At 39.0% G+C, this 18,680-nt stretch overlaps 1 protein-coding gene across 1 annotated transcript; it reads right to left on the bottom strand.

Annotated features, from left to right (window-relative positions):
• Positions 1-188: 188 nt before the first annotated feature.
• NUS1 (NUS1 dehydrodolichyl diphosphate synthase subunit) lies at positions 189-17,658 on the bottom strand. The gene is made up of 5 exons (XM_063441268.1): positions 17,102-17,658; positions 9,768-9,896; positions 6,618-6,770; positions 3,929-4,028; positions 189-816 (listed from the first exon to the last, which is right to left on the bottom strand). Exons 1-5 carry the CDS (start codon positions 17,526-17,528, stop codon positions 726-728), a joined length of 900 nt encoding a protein of 299 aa, XP_063297338.1. The 5' UTR covers positions 17,529-17,658; the 3' UTR covers positions 189-725.
• Positions 17,659-18,680: the final 1,022 nt, after the last annotated feature.

Genomic DNA, 18,680 nt, shown 5'->3' on the forward strand with positions numbered 1-18,680 from the left:
TTTACACTATTACAAGAGAACTTTCTAAACAAACCCTATTTTTTGGTTTGAATGATGCCAGCTTTGCCCTTGTCTCAGCCTCAAATTGTGAAGGTGGTGGGGGGGGGGAATAAAAAAAACTTTATGCAAGTAGTTCTGTTAACACCTGCTCCTATGCATTTGGTCGAAAAGATGTACAAAGCCTCTATTGCGGTGGACCCTGCCCTGCTCTCTACATTCCATATATCAAATGTATATATTTATTACAATAATGATCCCAAAGCTTTGGTCAGCCAACATAAATGTCCAAATCAAGGATGAAAACAGGACGGACTGATGACCTGAGGACTTTTCTTCTTGATCAGAAGGTAGTTGGATGTATGTTGTTACATTATACAGACTGTAGCTGTACTCATGTAGGCTCTGAAATGATTCAATATGGAATGTTGGTAAGTAGAGATGCTCTTCATATAAATTATATAATTTGGTTTACTAAAGCAAGTGCTGTAACTCAAAGGCTGAACTTGTATCCAAACAATCAATCTCTGTCAAGCAAATTGGTGATTTTCCAAACTGATGGCTGACACACTTCAGATGATTTAAGGTTGATGAGAATTTTGGATAATAATGAGAAATCCAAAGCTAGGGTAGAAGCCGAGAACCAGCTAGGCTGGACACAGATTCATTGTAAACAGATGTACAGAATCCCTTTTGAAGGAAGCATTTAACCATCTCAGAGAACAAGGTTATTTCCCAAGCCGCTGCTCACAACCTGCGTAGCAACGGAGAGCAGAATAAAAGTCTTCATAGCAGATATTCACATGTGTCGGTATACAACTACGGAAAGAAGACACAAAATTAACATGAAATATATGTTGTATAAATTAGGAAATATATATTGTAAACATTTAGAGGGAGCTTGCTAGATTGGGCATATGCAACAAGGTTTCATATTAGTTCTGATAACTATATTGAACAAGAAGAAAAAATAAAATAAACAACCCTTGATTGCAAGAGACTATGAAATGTTGAAAAGCATATGCAATTATACCAGTCACTGGTAAAACACCCTGTGAAAGCCTTCCTGCAATATAATTACCTTCTGTGCCCAAGTAGACAGATGATCAGGATCCTTAGAATGCAAAGGCATACAAATCAGGACAAAAAAAGCAGATCTGTGAGAAACCCATTTACTTTGGTCTTTTGCAAAGGTCAAAGGGAACAAAGGACAAGTCATAAATGTACCCTCTGTGGATGCTCCGTTCCAAACATTTGTGTAGAAAACTATTGACTTTCATGAAGCTGAACTGGAGCAGCAATACCACAATTTATTTTTGTTAGTTACTAGTCACAAAATACAAAGAGTAAAATGCAATTTCAATGTGGATTAATTTTAGAATTTGGTAAGTTTTGACTAATAGCCATCTCAAAACAAAACTGCCACACAAAAGCATATATTTAAAGTATACATCACAGGCTAGTTACCAATAGTATTTTGACAGTTTTTACTACCAGTCATTTAACTACCAATCTCTGCTAAATATTGCAGTAAAATTCAGATTTTTTTTAACACACAAAGTTTTTTCATGTGTATTGCTTAAACCTGATTTGTGCTACTCCTGCACAAAACCTTTATTGTGTTCAGTTACATCTTCTGAATAGAATACCCCTAATGTATGCCTTTGTCACTATCCTGTGAAGCTACAGGTCAGAGTGTGGATCATTTCAGGTTCAACAGTTAACATTTTGAAAGATGCATTTGCTGGGCCTAGGTCGTATTTTGTGGCATTATAGCAGATTGACAAATTACTCCACAAAGGCCTACTCGTGAACGTAAACACTCTAGGATCTCTCATATGGTGTATGAGATATCCTGGAGTGTTTCTTTTGCCTTAACATGCGGCCACTTGTTTGTTGTAAAAAAACAGAAACAATGGCTTATGCAGTGCTCACCTCAGCCACTGCATACAGCTCATCGGTCAAGTCTGGGGGCACAAACTGTGGAAAGAACATCCATGACAGAATCAACATACCATGCGTACTTAAAGGGACACTCCAGGTACCCAGACCACTTCTGCCCATTGGAGTGGTCTGGGTGCCAACTCCCACTACTCCTAACCCTGCAAGTGTAATTATTGCAGTTTTCTATAAACTGCAATAATTACATTGCAGGGTTAACTCCTCCTCTAGTGGCTGTCTACTAGACAGCCACTTGAGGGAACTTCCTGATTTCTAGCAAAGATTAGCTTATTTCCTCATAGGAAAGCATTGAAAATCTTTTTCAATGCTTTCCTATGAGGAGCGCTAATGCGCATGCGTGGCATTGATCAGTCTCGCCCACCGTCCGGCGGAATCAGAAGGAGGAGCAGCGCGGAGGAGGAGACAGCGACGAGAGACATCGCCGCTGCCTCAGGTAAGTGACTGAAGGGGGTTTTCACCCCTTCAGTAACCGGGGATTGGTGGGTGGGAGGAAGAGGGTACCTCGAGTGCCAGGAAAACGGATTGTTTCAAGCACTGGAGTTTCCCTTTAATGGGACACTGTAGGTACTATAACCATTCCATTTTATCTCATTGAATTGTTATAGAATCTGGAGTCCCCCATCATTGTCTCTCCATTCAGTATTAAGCCATTTTGAGCAGTTTAATACAGAATGAGGGTCCCCAGCTTTCCATAGCCCTGCACCCACTGAAGGTATGGCTTAGGCAAGATATTACACACTTCCTTGTAGCCATACGTATTCATACCAGCAATTGGACTGTGACAGGCTGCATGTGTTCAGCTGACACTCTCAGCCAATCACACTCACACTAGTGCTTCCTAGTCAGCTCAAGCAGAACAGAGAATAATGGGTTGCTGGAGACATTGGAAATAGTTTAATGCTTAATGAAAGGACAGTACCGGGGACTCCAGACACTATAAATACTTCAATGAGATGAAGCTGTTATGGTGACTAAAGCGTCTCTTTAAGCGTATAAAGGGCACCTATCATGTCCTAAACAATGTATGCTCATGAGATTGAGCATGAGGAGATTTTATCTATACATTCAGTGTACTAGCAGTTTTGCTAGGAAATGTATAGCTTAGGAGAAAAATCTATTTAAAAATAGTTTTTTTGCCCAGCTTTCATTTAAAGCCCTAGGCGTGTCGAGGCATTGACTGACAGAGCAGAAAACACCTCCCACAGGAGGTCCTTTTGCTCTCCACCCATAGCAGCCACAGTGCATGTACCATGGTTGCTATGGAAACTCCTTAAGACTGTTTCTAGTGCCGCCTAGGGAGAATAGGAACATCACTTCACTCCAACGTTGGTACACTTGCTTCGTCACAAACAAATTTTGCTCTGCTTGAGGAGGTGCCTGAAGCTGTGCAAAACAAAGAAAACATCAGAAGGAGCGAAGGCGAAGCGGAGGATGGCCAGGAAGTGGGTATAAACATGAAGAGTAACACCCACAAAGCAGCCCTGGAACAGAGAAAAAGTGAGTAAATCTTTATAGTTTACATTAAATACACCATGAATTTTGTGATATATGGTGTATTTAATGTATATGTGAGCGATTTCAGGTAAGTAAATTTTTTCAGGTTCACTGTAAGGAACCTACCTTAGATGCCCTAATCACTCCATAAAAAATAACTAGATTTTGAAAGGTAATTTTATAATCTTGCTTTTGTTTAACAAGCTATGCGTGAACGCTTCACCCTACTTACACTGGCTTCTGAAATCTATTTGCATTGCCATAAAATGACATCAAGCCCCTGCACACAGTCTCAGCAATTGCATCCATATATTACTTTTTCAGACTGACAGAGACAAGGAGAGGTCATTTTGTTGTGCATTGTTTTAGTGTATTATATCTTACCCTTTTTAATTCGCATTATGTTAATGTAGATAATAACATGTGACTAGAAATAATTTAGAGAAGTACAGCTATGATGACACAGGATACTCACATGATTTCTGAAAGTCTGATGTGCCAAGGCAGAAATCCTAAGGTACTGGCTACATTGCCAAATTTTAATATAAGATCCGGGTCAGGGAATTTATGTGTATCTAGAGCAGGAAAGAAATGTAGATTTGAAAATACCACTAATAATATTTAAAGGTACTCAAATGAATAAATAGCTTATTTGACTATGTAATCAACTATATACAGTATATGAATTTGAAACATGGAACAAAGTTGATTAGTTGTAATGAATGGCAAACATCTTAAAGTTTGTTGTAATTAATGAAAAAAATTAATTAAAATCACAGCTGACAAGCTTGTTTTTGTAATATTCTTAATAAGCAGGGGGTGGTGGGGAATAATAATCAAAAAAATATATATATTTTTTTATTATTATTTATTTATTTTTTAAATACCCAGCCACACCCTAACTTGCACCCAAAGACAAGAATGCCATTCAAATCTAACAATATCAGATTAACCCAAAACATCCAATGGTACTTGCACTTAATCACAAATTTGGTGCAGATATCAGAGTCACCTCTAAAGAACCACCATATAATTATAGAAGATACCAAAATGATACCGCACTCAATTTTAAGGCAAAATAGAAAAAAGGGTAGTTTATTGACAACATAGAAGTATAGATAAGAGGGCTAATCTCTCCTATATAGAAGTAAACATCTCAAATCCCATTACTAGTCCACCATATATAAAGTACAAAACACTAAAGTGCTTAGTGCCAAATCAACATAAATATATAACTCAATACACTAAAGTACAAACAAATATATATCTACACAAAGCAAATAACTGGAAAAAATTGAGGGCACACAGATGTCCGTAATCTGTGAGTTCCTAAAGTATACTTTAAGTGTCAATGATCTGTCCCAATCCTGTATGTATGTTTGGATCCACCACCATAGTTATTAAATGTCCTGGGACTATGCATTCAGATCATTTCAATTAGATGAGGTGGTCAGGGTAACTATAGTGTTCATTTAAATGGCAACCGATAAATTTTGCTATTTTCAGGTTCAGAAAGATATCCGTGTACTGTGTACTAACCTGCTGACTTCAACACTCATACGTACATATACTGTAAAAGGTGGAGGGATGATAGATTATATATATATATATATATATATATATATATATATATATATATATATATATATATATATATATATATATATATATATATATATATATATATATATATATATATATATATATAGAGAGAGAGAGAGAGAGAGAGAGAGAGAGAGAGAGAGAGAGAGAGAAAAAAATGCTCTTGCACTCACGCTTTAAATGTCCCTTGTGTGCCGGGTGCTAAACCAAGGCTTTAAATATCCAAAAAATCCAAAGAGGTAGCAGCACTCACGGTCCAGATAAAAAATCCAAATTTTATTAAAGCATATTTAAAATGATCAACGTTTCAGTCCACTACACGGGACTTTCCTCAAGATCAACAGTTCTCAAGCAGAACTGTTGATCTTAAGAAAAGTCCCGTGTAGTGGACTGAAACGTCGATCATTTTAAATATGCTTTAATAAAATGTGGATTTTTTTTATCTGGACCGTGAGTGCTGCTACCTCTTTGGAAAATATATATATATTATATATATATATATATATATATTTATATTATTTTTTATTTTTTTTATTATTATTTTTTTTTTTACAGGGAAGAGCAGCACCTTCTGTCACATTTCCCCAGAATTTAATGCATACATAAATAAAGTATCCGTTCCTTCGTCTTACGTAAGCAAAGACTATCTCGCAAATCTGCTTCAGTGAGGGTAATCTGAACACACATCACCTTGACATTTCAGCCTTACAACTTTTCTCACCCCCCATCAGCTGTATAAATACCCACAACCACCTATTACAAAAGAGCTATCTTCTGACTGAGTTTGTGCTTCCAGTAATTCCAATACAATCTATAGGAGTTTTTCCATAAACATTCTATCTTCACAAATAACTTAAAATGAACAGAGTTAAGTGGTCAACACAGCATTTTACAAAGAGATTCTTGATTTATACATTTCCGCTTGTTTATGTTGTGGGACGTTAAAGGGACACTATAGTCACCTGAACAACTTTAGCTTAATGAAGCAGTTTTGGTGTATAGAACATGCCCCTGCAGCCTCACTGCTCAATCCTCTGCCATTTAGGAGTTAAATCCCTTTGTTTATGAACCCTAGTCACACCTCCCTGCATGTGACTTGCACAGCCTTCCATAAACACTTCCTGTAAAGAGAGCCCTATTTAGGCTTTCTTTATTACAAGTTCTGTTTAATTAAGATTTTCTTATCCCCTGCTATGTTAATAGCTTGCTAGACCCTGCAAGAGCCTCCTGTATGTGATTAAAGTTCAATTTAGAGATTGAGATACAATTATTTAAGGTAAATTCCCTCTGTTTGAAAGGGAAACCAGTTTTTTTTTTTTCATGCAGGCTCTGTCAATCATAACCAGGGGAGGTGTGGCTAGGGCTGCATAAACAGAAAAGGTGATTTAACTCCTAAATGACAGTGAATTGAGCAGTGAAATTGCAGGGGAATGATCTATACACGAAAACTGCTTTATTTAGCTAAAGTAATTTAGGTGACTATAGTGTTCCTTTAACATGCCCAAGTCATTTGGAATTTCACTACAAAATATAGTGGAAAATATTTTGAACAATCTACTTACTTCTTAGTAAACGGTCTAAGACATGCACATCCATATCAGAAGGTTTCCTCTTCTCTTCTGCTACTAATTGGCAGAATCTTTGGGCAGCTTCTCCAATCGCAGCCTTCCCATCGTCTGCGGATAACATCTTCAGAATAGGCAAGTTGCTAAATGCTGTGGAGAGAGTGCAAATGGTATTGCAAATGTTACAGCCATGTATGAAATAGAGTAATGTATCTGCTACCTTCATACATTGTAGGGGAAATGTGGTACTATTGGCTTGCCTTTGTAAACACAGATTTACCGTTCAGGAGACAAAGTTTTTAGTTAAAAGGTAAATGGTCAGAAAACAAAAATAAAGGTTTTGATTTGTGCTCAGAACTGGTGGCTCGTCTTGCTTGCAGAACTATCAGTAGTGTGGGTGATGGCTAAAGGTCACTAATTCACACGGCATTGGTTTTGCAGCAGCCATATACAAGAAAAGGCTACAAAGATAAGGAGAAAAGGAGCTCTGGGCCTACTACTGTATTGTGCGTAGTTTGCATTTGTGGTCAGCATGCACAACATGCTGGTGGCACAGCCCTTCCAAGAGAACTTGCCTTGACACTGAGACAAAGTGAATTTTCTGTATTTTTTTTGTGGGCAGGCCTGCCAGTAGGTGTTGCTCCATCCAAAACCATGTTTTATTAAGACACTTTTTTTGATGGAGTGTTTGCTAGGATATACCTAAGCACTGGTCACGAATCGGTTAAGGAATACAGAAGGAGATAAATTAGATTAACACTATCTTGATTTATATAAAATACACTTTAGCTTATCACAGTGTTCTACAAAACATATTACAAACAAATTTGTGAGAAGTGTTGTAGCTATAATGCACAAGAGACCACTAAGCTAGGTCTGCTCAACCCACACCAAATACCCATGCTACTTCTGCAAGTTACTAAAACCCCCTTGTACAAAATTTGACTTTCACAAAAAAGGAAAGGAAGGGTGAGGAGGAGAGAAAAAAAAACATTGTATAACAGGGTTTCTCAGTGGGAACAATCTTTTTCGGCCTCATGACTAGATTAATTTAATGTGAAATGGTATTAAGACTAGAAGCCAGGGAAGACTTTTAGCCACAGAGGATTACAAAATGAAGCCTAAACAGACGTCTACAAATAAGAACAAAAGCCGCCCATTGTACTGTATTGTTTACATCCAACTGGAAAAATAGTCTCACTAATTCAATCAAGAAGAATCCAGTGTCACAAATTCCTTTTATGTTTATTTATTAAACAGATACTAGTTGAGAATTTACAAAGGAACTAAACATTTCAGGCTGAAAATAGTCAAGCTTAAACTGCTCTACATAGAATTTTTCTAATCAAGCGATTTAAAGCTGCTGTGACCTTCCAGGACCCCCCCCCCCCCCCCCCATTGTGACATCACTGCTCTGGGTGCAGCATGGGTGAGTTCTACTTACCTGAAGTTGTCCCCCGCATCTGCTGCCATCTTTAATCTTAAGCTCATGGTTATTTATCCACCAGGAGACCACGTCAGTGCTGTACTTGTGTGTTTATGGAGAAATCGAGACTGCAGGAGCCTCCATTGATATTGTCTTGCAATATGATAGACAATGCCATGTTTCCCACGCTGTTGCTAGCAGAAGCTTTGCCAACTTTAGTTTTTACTATAGTAGTTTTTAAATTACATTTAATTGTAGTTTTAACACTGCAAGTAAAACATTGCAGGGTTTAAATACCTCTAATGGCTTTTAGCCACTGGAAGTTATTTCACCGAAATAGCAGAGTGCTGCACGTGCACACTAGCTTCCCAATTCGTACATACTGGAAAGCATTGGATTGGCTGAGACCATCAACCTTGGTGATCTCAGCCCTGGAGGCAAGATGGCAGCGCTGACAACGGCACTGGAAGGGAGAAACGGCAAGTAAAACCACTGTTTTACTCCTTATCTCCAGACCCCAAAAGGTTAACAAAGCACTATAGGGTTAGGAGAAAATGTTTCTAATCCTAAAGATGTTCCTTGTTATTTGAAATCCACATGCAATTTCCAATTGCTTTTGAATTTAATTTGACAATGGACAGTTTAGTGAATAGCCCTGATAAAGTGTTTTGTGTGTACTAAACTGCTATAAGAGCATAACCTCAAACTGAGCACTTTGCAACAGTGAAAAGGCTCATTATTGTGGCCCTATTTATTAACAGAGAATATGCATACTACTAATGTTTATGGGTTCAAAGACCCTTTCTCATAACAGTCCATAACCACCACACCACAAGAATCTACCCTATAAAACAAATAGATGCACAGGACAGCAACTATCTGAAGATCAGTTTTGGCCAAAACTTCAGATAGTGGAAGACTCACAGGTTTTTATTTTCAAGGGGCAGAGAATTTATTCTTAGGGAACAAAGAGAGTCAAGTAGATGGTACTGTGCGGATGTTTAGACGCACAGCATTAACACCAAGCCAAAACTTAGCTTCTGTTGCATTTCTTTGTGCCCTTGTAAGATTATTTTTCCTGCTCCCTCCTACAATAATGAATTCAAATGTTATTTCTTCATACTGCTGCTCTGACACATTAGGAAAGGCACGCAATGGTTAGGAAGATTCGATCTCTACTGATTATGGTGGTGGTCAAGACAGATATCCTTAGGGCTGCTGACACTCCAAAAACTAAATTTGTTGAAGTCAGGTGCCATTTTGGGGTTTATCAACCCCTCAAAGCAGGGCTTTAGAGGCAGAGCAAGAGTTTCTGGGAGCTTTAGTTAACTTACAAGCTCTCTCTTTTTAAATCTGTTAGCTGTAATACATCCCCAAGAAATGTTTGCAGTGCATCCAGAAGATGTGCAAATTGTCTTAATGGAGCAAAGAAGATAACTCGGAGAAGCAGAACTATGGAGCAAAACTTATTAAACCGCCCAAAAAAGAAAAAGGTTGTTAAAAAAAAAAAAAAAAAACAAGCATAATTAACTTAACACTGGACTTTCTGTTCATGGACTGACAGTTTATATGTCTAGATAGGGGTGGGAAGAGTGAGGAGGAGGGGAATGAAAGACAAAGCAGCAAAACAAAAATACATACATAGCTTGGAAACATTTTAATTTTCCAATTCCATCTTGTTAATAGTTCCATCTCAGTTTGCCTGTGTTGAATGAACATACCTTTACCAGTTTTGTCTATGCTTCCATTTGCATACTCTAGTGGGTACTTGCAATACTCATGGTCCAAGAGTTTTTTCTGCTGTTTTAATACTTCATCCATCAGCCTGGAACTATTTTGTTTGAAGATGCCTTAGAGAGAGAAAAAAATATAAAATTATGTTTACATGTACCGTGTTGTGTTTGCTATTAAACAGATTAAGTCTGCTAAATCAACCCAGAACCAACACATACTAGTTAAACAATCTCATCACATGGTTATGAATGTGGAGGAATTTATGAGCAAGATCACCTTGAATTATACAAGAACTACATACAGAACCTTAAAAAAAAAGAAAAAGAAAAGGGGGGGGGGCACAAAACTCTCTAAATGTCTGATTCTCGTAAAGATCGGTTTATTCACTAATTATAGTAAAAAGGAACACTCCAAACATCTTGCTTAAGTACTTTATGTTTGTAAGGAGCATTCTCTTTTCATTTTACAAAAAGTGCCGATTTCAGAAGAAACTGATACTTTTATGAATGTACCTTCAAGGCTTACATATAACCAGTCCTGTAACTTAATGGTTACTTAGCTGAGCAGAGCTCAACTCAAAGGGCTGGCAAGTGCCCAGAGCAGCTACTTTTTAAAGACTTATCATTGAGCTGCATTGCGAAGTAGGAAATTGGACAGCCACAGAATGTCTGGGCTGCTGAAGAAAGCTTTTAAATGTTGTAGACAATAGATCTGAAGCTTTTACAAGTAATTTTTAAATATACCCCAAATGAAATAAAAATGCATAATTTAAAGCATGCGTGTTTGGGGATATATCTAAATGTGTTTTGTTTTGTCAGTAACTCCAAAAACAGCAAAATTGGAGAGAGCTGAAAAATACACAATAAAGATGAATGCAGCAAGTATTTTATAGTCACATACGTATTATTTATAACAAAGTATTGTTTCGTTTACTGGGTACCCCTTTTAGTTAAATAAAGGGATAACTTGCCTCTAATCCAGGCTTCCCCAAACTTAAGCCCTCCAGATGTTGCTGAACTACAACTCCCATAATTCTCCGAGTTGTAGTTCAGCAACATCTGGAGGGCCAGAGTTTGGGGAAGCCTGCTCTAATCCAACCATGAGAGGGCACCTGGCAATTGTTTGTGCCTGCCTCTGAGACATCATCAGTACCAATAATCTCCAGACCAATTTACTGCTTTTCCACCGGAAGGCAAGGAGCTTGCAAAACATCTGGTGTACTTGCAATGCTTACCATAGAGAAGCACCAAATCCAAAGCTTCTCTCTGAGTAGCACTAACGTCCAGTTTGTGTTGGGGCACAAGGCAGTCAAGAAGGAGAGCCATCATAGCTGTCTGAACTGGAAGTCAGGAGAGAACTGGATGAAACAGATATTTGACAGACCCCTGGAACTGGACCCCTGGGTATAACTTTTAAATAGATCACTGGAGGGATGGACCAGGAGAGAACAAAAATTAGTGCATAAGATCACCTTAAGCGCACGTAGAGCAATAGCAACTGCGTGGCTGTCACCGGAGGGCTCAACGTTCTCGGGAGTAATCTCTAGGATCAAGGAAAGCAAACTAATGGACGACCTGACAGCTAGGGTAAAAGGAACCACGGTAGCTTTCCAGAGGATCTGGGAACCATGGGACAACAGTCCAGTGGGTTCGGGAGGAGACCGAGAATGACCGCATAGGGCATGAGAGACTAAGGCAATTAGAAAGTAAATTAACCCTTGTGGGTTTTGACGAGCAGTGGGGGTCGACAGGTTACTCCAATATTTAGCAGAGATTGGCTGTGAAATGGCTACGTAGAAAGTGTCAAAACAACCTTGGGTAAATAGCCTGTGGTGTCTACTATAAATATATACTTTTGTGTGGCAATTTTGTTTTCTTTAATGGCTATTCAGCTTACAAGACAAACATACCAAATTCTAAAATCGTTCCGCGTTAAGTTTATTTTACTCCTTGTGCTTTGTGACCTGTAACTACCAAAAAAAAAAAATTTAAATCTCAGACACATTATATATTCTGTAAATCAGAACTAAATGAATTTATTTTTAATTACTTTTCTTAACCTGCACTAATTATGCACACTGAATTTTTCTGTCATATATATATATATATATATATATATATATATATATATATATATATATATATTTTTTTTTTTTTTTATTTTTTTTATTTTTTTTTGAGTATAAGACGAGTTTTTCACCAGTCTTATACTCGAGTCAATGTCTGTATGTCATGAATTTCAAGGAAATGAGAGACGCTGGAGGTTCTCACACAGCGAGAGGACGTCCAGCGACGCTCTAGCAAGGAAAATCCTTGCTAGAAATCAGGAAGTGACCTCTAGTGGCTGTCTAGTCGACAGCCACTAGAGGTGGAGTTAACCCTGCAATGAAATTATTGCAGTTTATAAAAAACTGCAATAATTACACTTGCAAGGTTAGGAGTAGTGGGAGTTGGCACCCAGACCACTCCAATGGGCAGAAGTGGTCTGGGTGCCTGGAGTGTCCCTTTAAGAACCCTGTGCAAATAAATATGGTAACGGTTGAATGCATAATTATGGTTTATTATTAAAGAAATTGAATTTTTATTTATTAATATTGTGAATGCTATTTCGGAAATAAACAGTCACTCTCAAAGACACTTTGCGCTCTTAACCCCTGAAGGACACATGACATGTGTGACATGTCATGATTCCCTTTTATTCCAGAAGTTTGGACCTTAAGGGGTTAAAGGGAAAGTCAACTGCCCAAATAAAAAATTAATTTTTTTTGTATTAAATCACTCTTTATTAGACATAATGAAAACATGAACGTTATGAACGTGTTTAATTATGCATTATTTCATTGGGGTATATTTAAACACTGCTTGCAAATAACGCAGCTCTCTTGTCTGAAGCCTTTACAAACTGCCCCTAGTTCCCCAACCCAGACTTCCCAATGCAGCTCACTGAGAATTGCCTGACTCTAAAATTTAGCTCCACTGAGTTAAACAAAGTAACAGGACCGGTATTAACGGCCACGGGCTGTAGCAAGGCTAATTTGTAAAAATGCTAATTTCTATTGAAAACTGCACTTCGTTATATGAAGAGAAGAGAGCACATTATTCATACATGAAGTAATTCAAGCAAGTGTTTTAGGTATTTGGAGTTAAATATTCTTTCACAAGTGCTGATCTTTACCCCTCTATTTCTCAATGTGGTAATCATGATGTCTGATATCGAGTCTGTAGAGTTCTTTTCATTAGAAACCTAACTCTGGGCACTAGACCTGATGTCTACTAGAAACCAAGAATTCCTCTAATAGAAATCCAACATTCCAGCATTAACACATCAGTGCAAACATGTACATACTACTGGACTAGGACGTTCCTTCCAAGAAGGTCATTGAATGTTGCAGTAAAACCACAGAAAACAATTTGTTTGGAGTAGTAGTTCTTTCCACTTCATGCAAAGTTCAACCTTTCAAAAACAACCCCCACCTTTCCCCCTCTCAAAAAAAAAAAAAAAAAAAAACTAAATTTGAAGAGATTACAATTAATGCAACAAACGTGGAGTTAAAACATATTGACTTTGGAACAATCAGATTTCTTCCCTTCTCAACAAGAAGTAAATTTAGTAATTATAGGAAGACAGTGCAGTATTGCAAAACCAATGCGTTGGTTTCTCAAATTCATCTTCTTAACTTATCAGACAAAGAGCAAAAAGTCCTCACAAAGTATCTATTCATATTACTTGCATATGCCAGTGAGTCATATGGTGGGGTAGTTACCAAGGCACAATGGTTTGAAGTAACAAAATACATTAACAGATTATTTTAAGAATAGACTAGGTAGCTCAGTTCCTAGACTTTAAATTCACACTGCTCATATGGACCTTATTAAAGAAGTTACACGTAAGCACTTCACGGATATGGAGAGGTAAGCAGGGCACAGGTAGATAATGAGCTGGAATAAAATGTGAGTAAATCTTTATTTTATTGAATTTTTATTGCACCACTCAAGTATTCCTTAAAAAGTGTACCTTGGGACAGCACCTGGGGACTCCAGTAACCATAACTACTTAAATAGGATAAAGTGTTCATGGAACGTAGAGTGGCCCTTTAAATGCCCAAAGGTGCAATATAATACGTTCACAGTATCTCCAACCTGGTTAGAGTATTTTTACTTTTTTTTTTATAACATCTTAGGCAAAGCATGAAAGCTAGGAACACTAAAGTGGGTGCATATTGTTCCAGAGCAGTGTATCTATTTACCAGCTCTATAAACAAAATAAACAAATGTCTGTGAGTAAAAACACTGTTTAGAGAAGGTAACCATTACTAATCAGTGCTTGAAACGGAAGCTCTATGAATTAGATAAAAAAATGATGTGGCTTGGCAACATGACTCAAATGTGCAGCATTCAAAAAAAAATTATATATATAGAAAGTCATCCACTCAATGCCTTAAGGTAATATTTTACAATTAAAAACTGTTTTTTTTCCCCCCACAGCTCAGACATACAGATGGTTACCCTATGCAACATATTTAAGATTCAAAGCTCAAATCATGAATTTAACAAAGGCAGGAACTCAATTCTCAGAATTTGCCACTCTTTTGAGGCTGGCAGATAATTTATAAAATTAACTAAACTGTATGTTATATGTAAGCAACAGATACAGAAAAAAAGGAGCCAGTACAACAATGAATAGGAATAGATACTGGGAGATTTATTTAAAAAAAAAAAAAGAAAAAGAAGGGGGGTGGGGGGAAGAACCCCTAAATGGTTAATTCAATTAGGAAAAACAAAATAAATCTCCACAGCTCTATGTGAGAGCACATAATAGTTAAAACTTAACTTTTATTACTTCAATAAATTAGGTAATTAATACACCTAAAACGCAAAATGATTAAAATAAACCTCATATATTGATAAAGTGATTACAAACAAGGTAATTTCCACTTATGAGGACAGTTCAATGCTAGTATCCACAAGTAGTACCTGAAGTGGTTGTAGTACTACCTGAGGAAATAGTTGCGCATTGATGTGCTAAGAATAGGTATTAGACACTCTCAATATATATGCCTTCAACTTGTATTACAAAAGATAGCTAAATAGTAACTATAAGGCAATAGAGAGTATAGATAGGGAAGGGAGAGAGTATAGATAGTCCTAATCTGGATAGTTAGAGCAACCTAAAGTGTCTCCGAGGGCACCCCTTACCCAAAATTCTATCCTCTCTCTTTAGCCCACCTTGCCCAATCATCAGTGTCAAGGAAAAATCACCAGATAAGGTTATTAGAGAATAAGCCAAGCTCATTAGCTGGATATCGCCGCATATAATGCTGCGGTAATAATTAGTATAGACAAGGTACAGAGGTTTTTTAACCCCTTAAGGACCAAACTTCTGGAATAAAAGGGAATCATGACATGTCACACATGTCATGTGTCCTTAAGGGGTTAAGGCGCAAGCCACTATAGATCCGAGGAAAAGTAAATCTTACTGGAAACTAGATAAAGTATCACTGGTGGTAGCGGAGATGTTAGTTTCCACAATCAGGTATGCGGCAATAACAGGCTGACATCCTACTGTAAATGAAAAGCTACCAGAGCCCCTGACGCGCGCATTTCTCCAGTTAGCTCATCCGAGCATTTTAGGTGTATTAATTACCTATTTTACTGAAGTAATAAAAGTTATGTTTTAACTATCACGTGCTCTCACATAGATAGATAATATTTTGGTTTTCCTAATTATATGTACGCAACATACTCATTATAGCACACTGTATATGTACGCAACATACTCATTATAGCACACTGTATATGTACGCAACATACTCATTATAGCACACTGTATATGTACGCAACATTACTCATAGCACACTGTATATGTACGCAACATAATCATTATAGCACACTGTATATGTACGCAACATAATCATTATAGCACACTGTATATGTACGCAACATAATCATTATAGCACACTGTAGTTATGCCGCAGTTTAATACTAAACTGTTGAAGAACGTTTTGAAATAAACCAATAGTCTTCTTGGCATCCCCCAGGAAGACCCTTGGCCATTCTGATTATGGAAATAGCACTTTTGCTTTATAAATGTTAATTTGACTCAGCATGAATGACATTGATCTTCTGAGAGTGCTAGGAACATGGTAGCCTGTCAATCAATTTGGCATAGACTCTGCGAAGAATTCATTGAAAGGGAGAGTAAGTGGGACCTCCCAATGGTCCTACTTTCCACCCACACAAGTGCTGTGATTACTATGGTAACTAGTCGGTGATGCTAACACTGGGTAAGGTGTATAGGAATGCCTTGACTGACGTCACTCTGTTCACACGCCAGCATGCTTGCAACAAAGCAGGCATGTTGCTGTCATGCAAGAGGTTCGCCCTGCTTGTGGTATTACCTGCAAATCAGTAAAGCCCACGGGAGAAGTGAGGGAGGACAGGCGGTTGATGTTTGACTTAAAACACCCATCACCCATCTCTGTGAGGCATTGGAGCAGAGTGTCAGGTAAATAGTGGCAAATTCCCTTTAATTCAATTTTGATCAACAATGTGGTCAGGGGTAGTCAAGAGATAGATCCCCAACTGTAAAACTAAAATGAACAATAATTTGTCAAACTAAAAGGAACACGACAATCTCTACAACCGTAATACCTCGCTGTAGTGGTAACAATGGTGCCAAAAGTGCTCGGAAACTTTCTAAACTGTTTTTCAAGCAGTGTAAGGATGGTTTGACAGCTTGCATGGGTCTCGTAGGGCGCCTGCAGGAGCTAAGAGAAGTTGTCATACTGTTCTAAAACTATTTACTCCTGGCTTGGAAATTTCCTTGGAAGTGGAACAGTCACTTCCTTGAGTCTGCATCCTAGTAAATGGTATTTTGGGAGTTTACAAAACAAAAAACAAGAACTTACATCTACTGTGCTTCTAAATTGAGGGGACTTGCCAATCTCATCTAATTGACAAATGTCATTATGTTCGCACCCCATCAGTGTTGTAGATGCGCAAGGATACAGCTCTGCCAGTATTAACTAATACACATACTTTGTTGGATTCTGCATGGCACAACACATAAGAGAGCAAATTGTATATATATATATATATAAAAAAAAAACTTTAACACAACCTACAGCTAACTTACCTAGCCATTAGGTTGTGGTAAAATTGTAAACATGACAGTTCCTCCTGAAGGTCGAATGAGTACACAGGACAGTAGTGGCAGTCCTACAGGAGCTGTATATTTCCCTTTACATTGCACACTAACTCCCATCACTCTCAGTACAAGGCTGACAATGAGCTGCCCCATTACATTAGGTTGTTATGGTTACCTTGGTGATCGTACACACTGACATAGGAGATGCCCACCGCCATGCACCACACCACCAGGTTGGCCACGTCCGTGTAGCTCTCGTGTTCCTCGCTGATGAGCAGCGCCATGTGCACGGGGAGCTTGGCCAGGCCGGACACGTCGCTCCCCCCGCGCTCGGCGAATGGCCGCTCGCACTGCAGGTACTGGCACTCGCACGGCTGGCCCGGCTCCGTGCAGCGGCAGTGCCGGGGATGGTCGCATTGTCGGACGCAGTCTCGCCGCCCTCCCCGCCGGTACCAGAGAGCGAGGTCGGCCGGTACGAGGAGTGCGGCAGCCGCCCGCCACAGCCTCCAGTTCCAGCAGCGGAGCAGGACGAGCAGCAGGGCGCGGTGGGTATAGAGCACCGCCTGCAGGAGGCGCCAGGCCAGCGCGTACAGCACAGACATGGCCCTCAATGACCGGCCGGCCAGCGCGGCATCCTCCTGCTCACTGACATGCTGAGCCAACCGACCGCCCGCCCGGCTCGCTAAGCCAACGCGATTGGTCACACGCTCCCGTGACGTCACTTCCGCTCGAAGGCTGCCGAGTGACGTGTCTAGCGAAGGTTGGAGCCTGAATCTAGGAAGCGGTTTCTGGAACCATAGAGAAAGACGGAGGAAAGAGAGACGTGAAGAAGGGCTGCCCCCTAGTGGTCGGAGGGGAGAATAGCAAAACGACTTCCTGTCACGATTGGTCATTCTTTAGAGCAGCTCTGTCTCGTTTGTGTGCTTTATGAAGATGTAAGATATGGAATACTTTGAATGACTGCATTAGAGTTTCATTGAATACATTTAAAAGGTATCATAAGGCCAAGCCAGAGCTGATAAAAAGTGGAGCTTCTTCTATAAACTTTTGTCATTTCCCAGCAACCATGACTAATGGGAAAGGACCTATTCTTGCACATCATGTTCTATATTCTGCAGGATTTTAGTGGGACAGTCCCAAATTTTTAGTTCTGTGCCTCCATCCCAGTGCCATTAATTTGGGCAGAACCAACCAGATAAAAAAGGCAATTGCATCATTGCCCTGCCTCCTTTACCCCATTCCACCATTTTCATGCAATATGGGGGAAGAAAAAGGATTTCTCTGCTGCCGAAAAGAGTGAAATAGTTTAATGCCTTGGACAAGGTATGAAAACATTAGATATTTCACGAAAACTTAAAGGACCACTCTAGGCACCCAGACCACTTCAGCTTAATGAAGTGGTTTGGGTGCCAGGTCCCTCTAGGATAAACCCTTTTTTTTTTATAAACATAGCAGTTTCAGAGAAACCGGCGCTGGAATAAAGGTACGTTTTAACCCTTTCCTCATCCCAAAGCCCGGCGGGAGGGGGTCCCTGAGGGTGGGGGCACCCTCAGGGCACTATAGTGCCAGGAAAACGAGTATGTTTTCCTGGCACTAAAGTGGTCCTTTAAGTGTGATCATCGCACTATTAAGAGATTTGTGGCTGATTCAGAGCACAGACGGGTTTGTGCAGATAAAGGCACATTGAGGAAGATTTCTGCCAGATCCATGCATCGGATCAAGAGAGCAGCTGCTAAAATACCATTACATAGCAG

The sequence above is a fragment of the Pelobates fuscus genome, chromosome 2 (assembly GCF_036172605.1).
Source record: "Pelobates fuscus isolate aPelFus1 chromosome 2, aPelFus1.pri, whole genome shotgun sequence".
In the NCBI taxonomy this organism is placed as follows: Eukaryota; Metazoa; Chordata; class Amphibia; order Anura; family Pelobatidae; genus Pelobates; species Pelobates fuscus.

Coding starts and splice junctions, on each gene's coding strand:
- NUS1 (XM_063441268.1), bottom strand. CDS start 17,528: ATGTCTGTGCTGTACGCGCTGGCCTGGCGCCTCCTGCAGGCGGTGCTC. Junction 6,771..9,767: donor CATAGACAAAACTGGTAAAG/GTATGTTCATTC, acceptor CTCTCTCCACAG/CATTTAGCAACTTGCCTATT. Junction 817..3,928: donor ATCAGACTTTCAGAAATCAT/GTGAGTATCCTG, acceptor TTCTTTCCGTAG/TTGTATACCGACACATGTGA.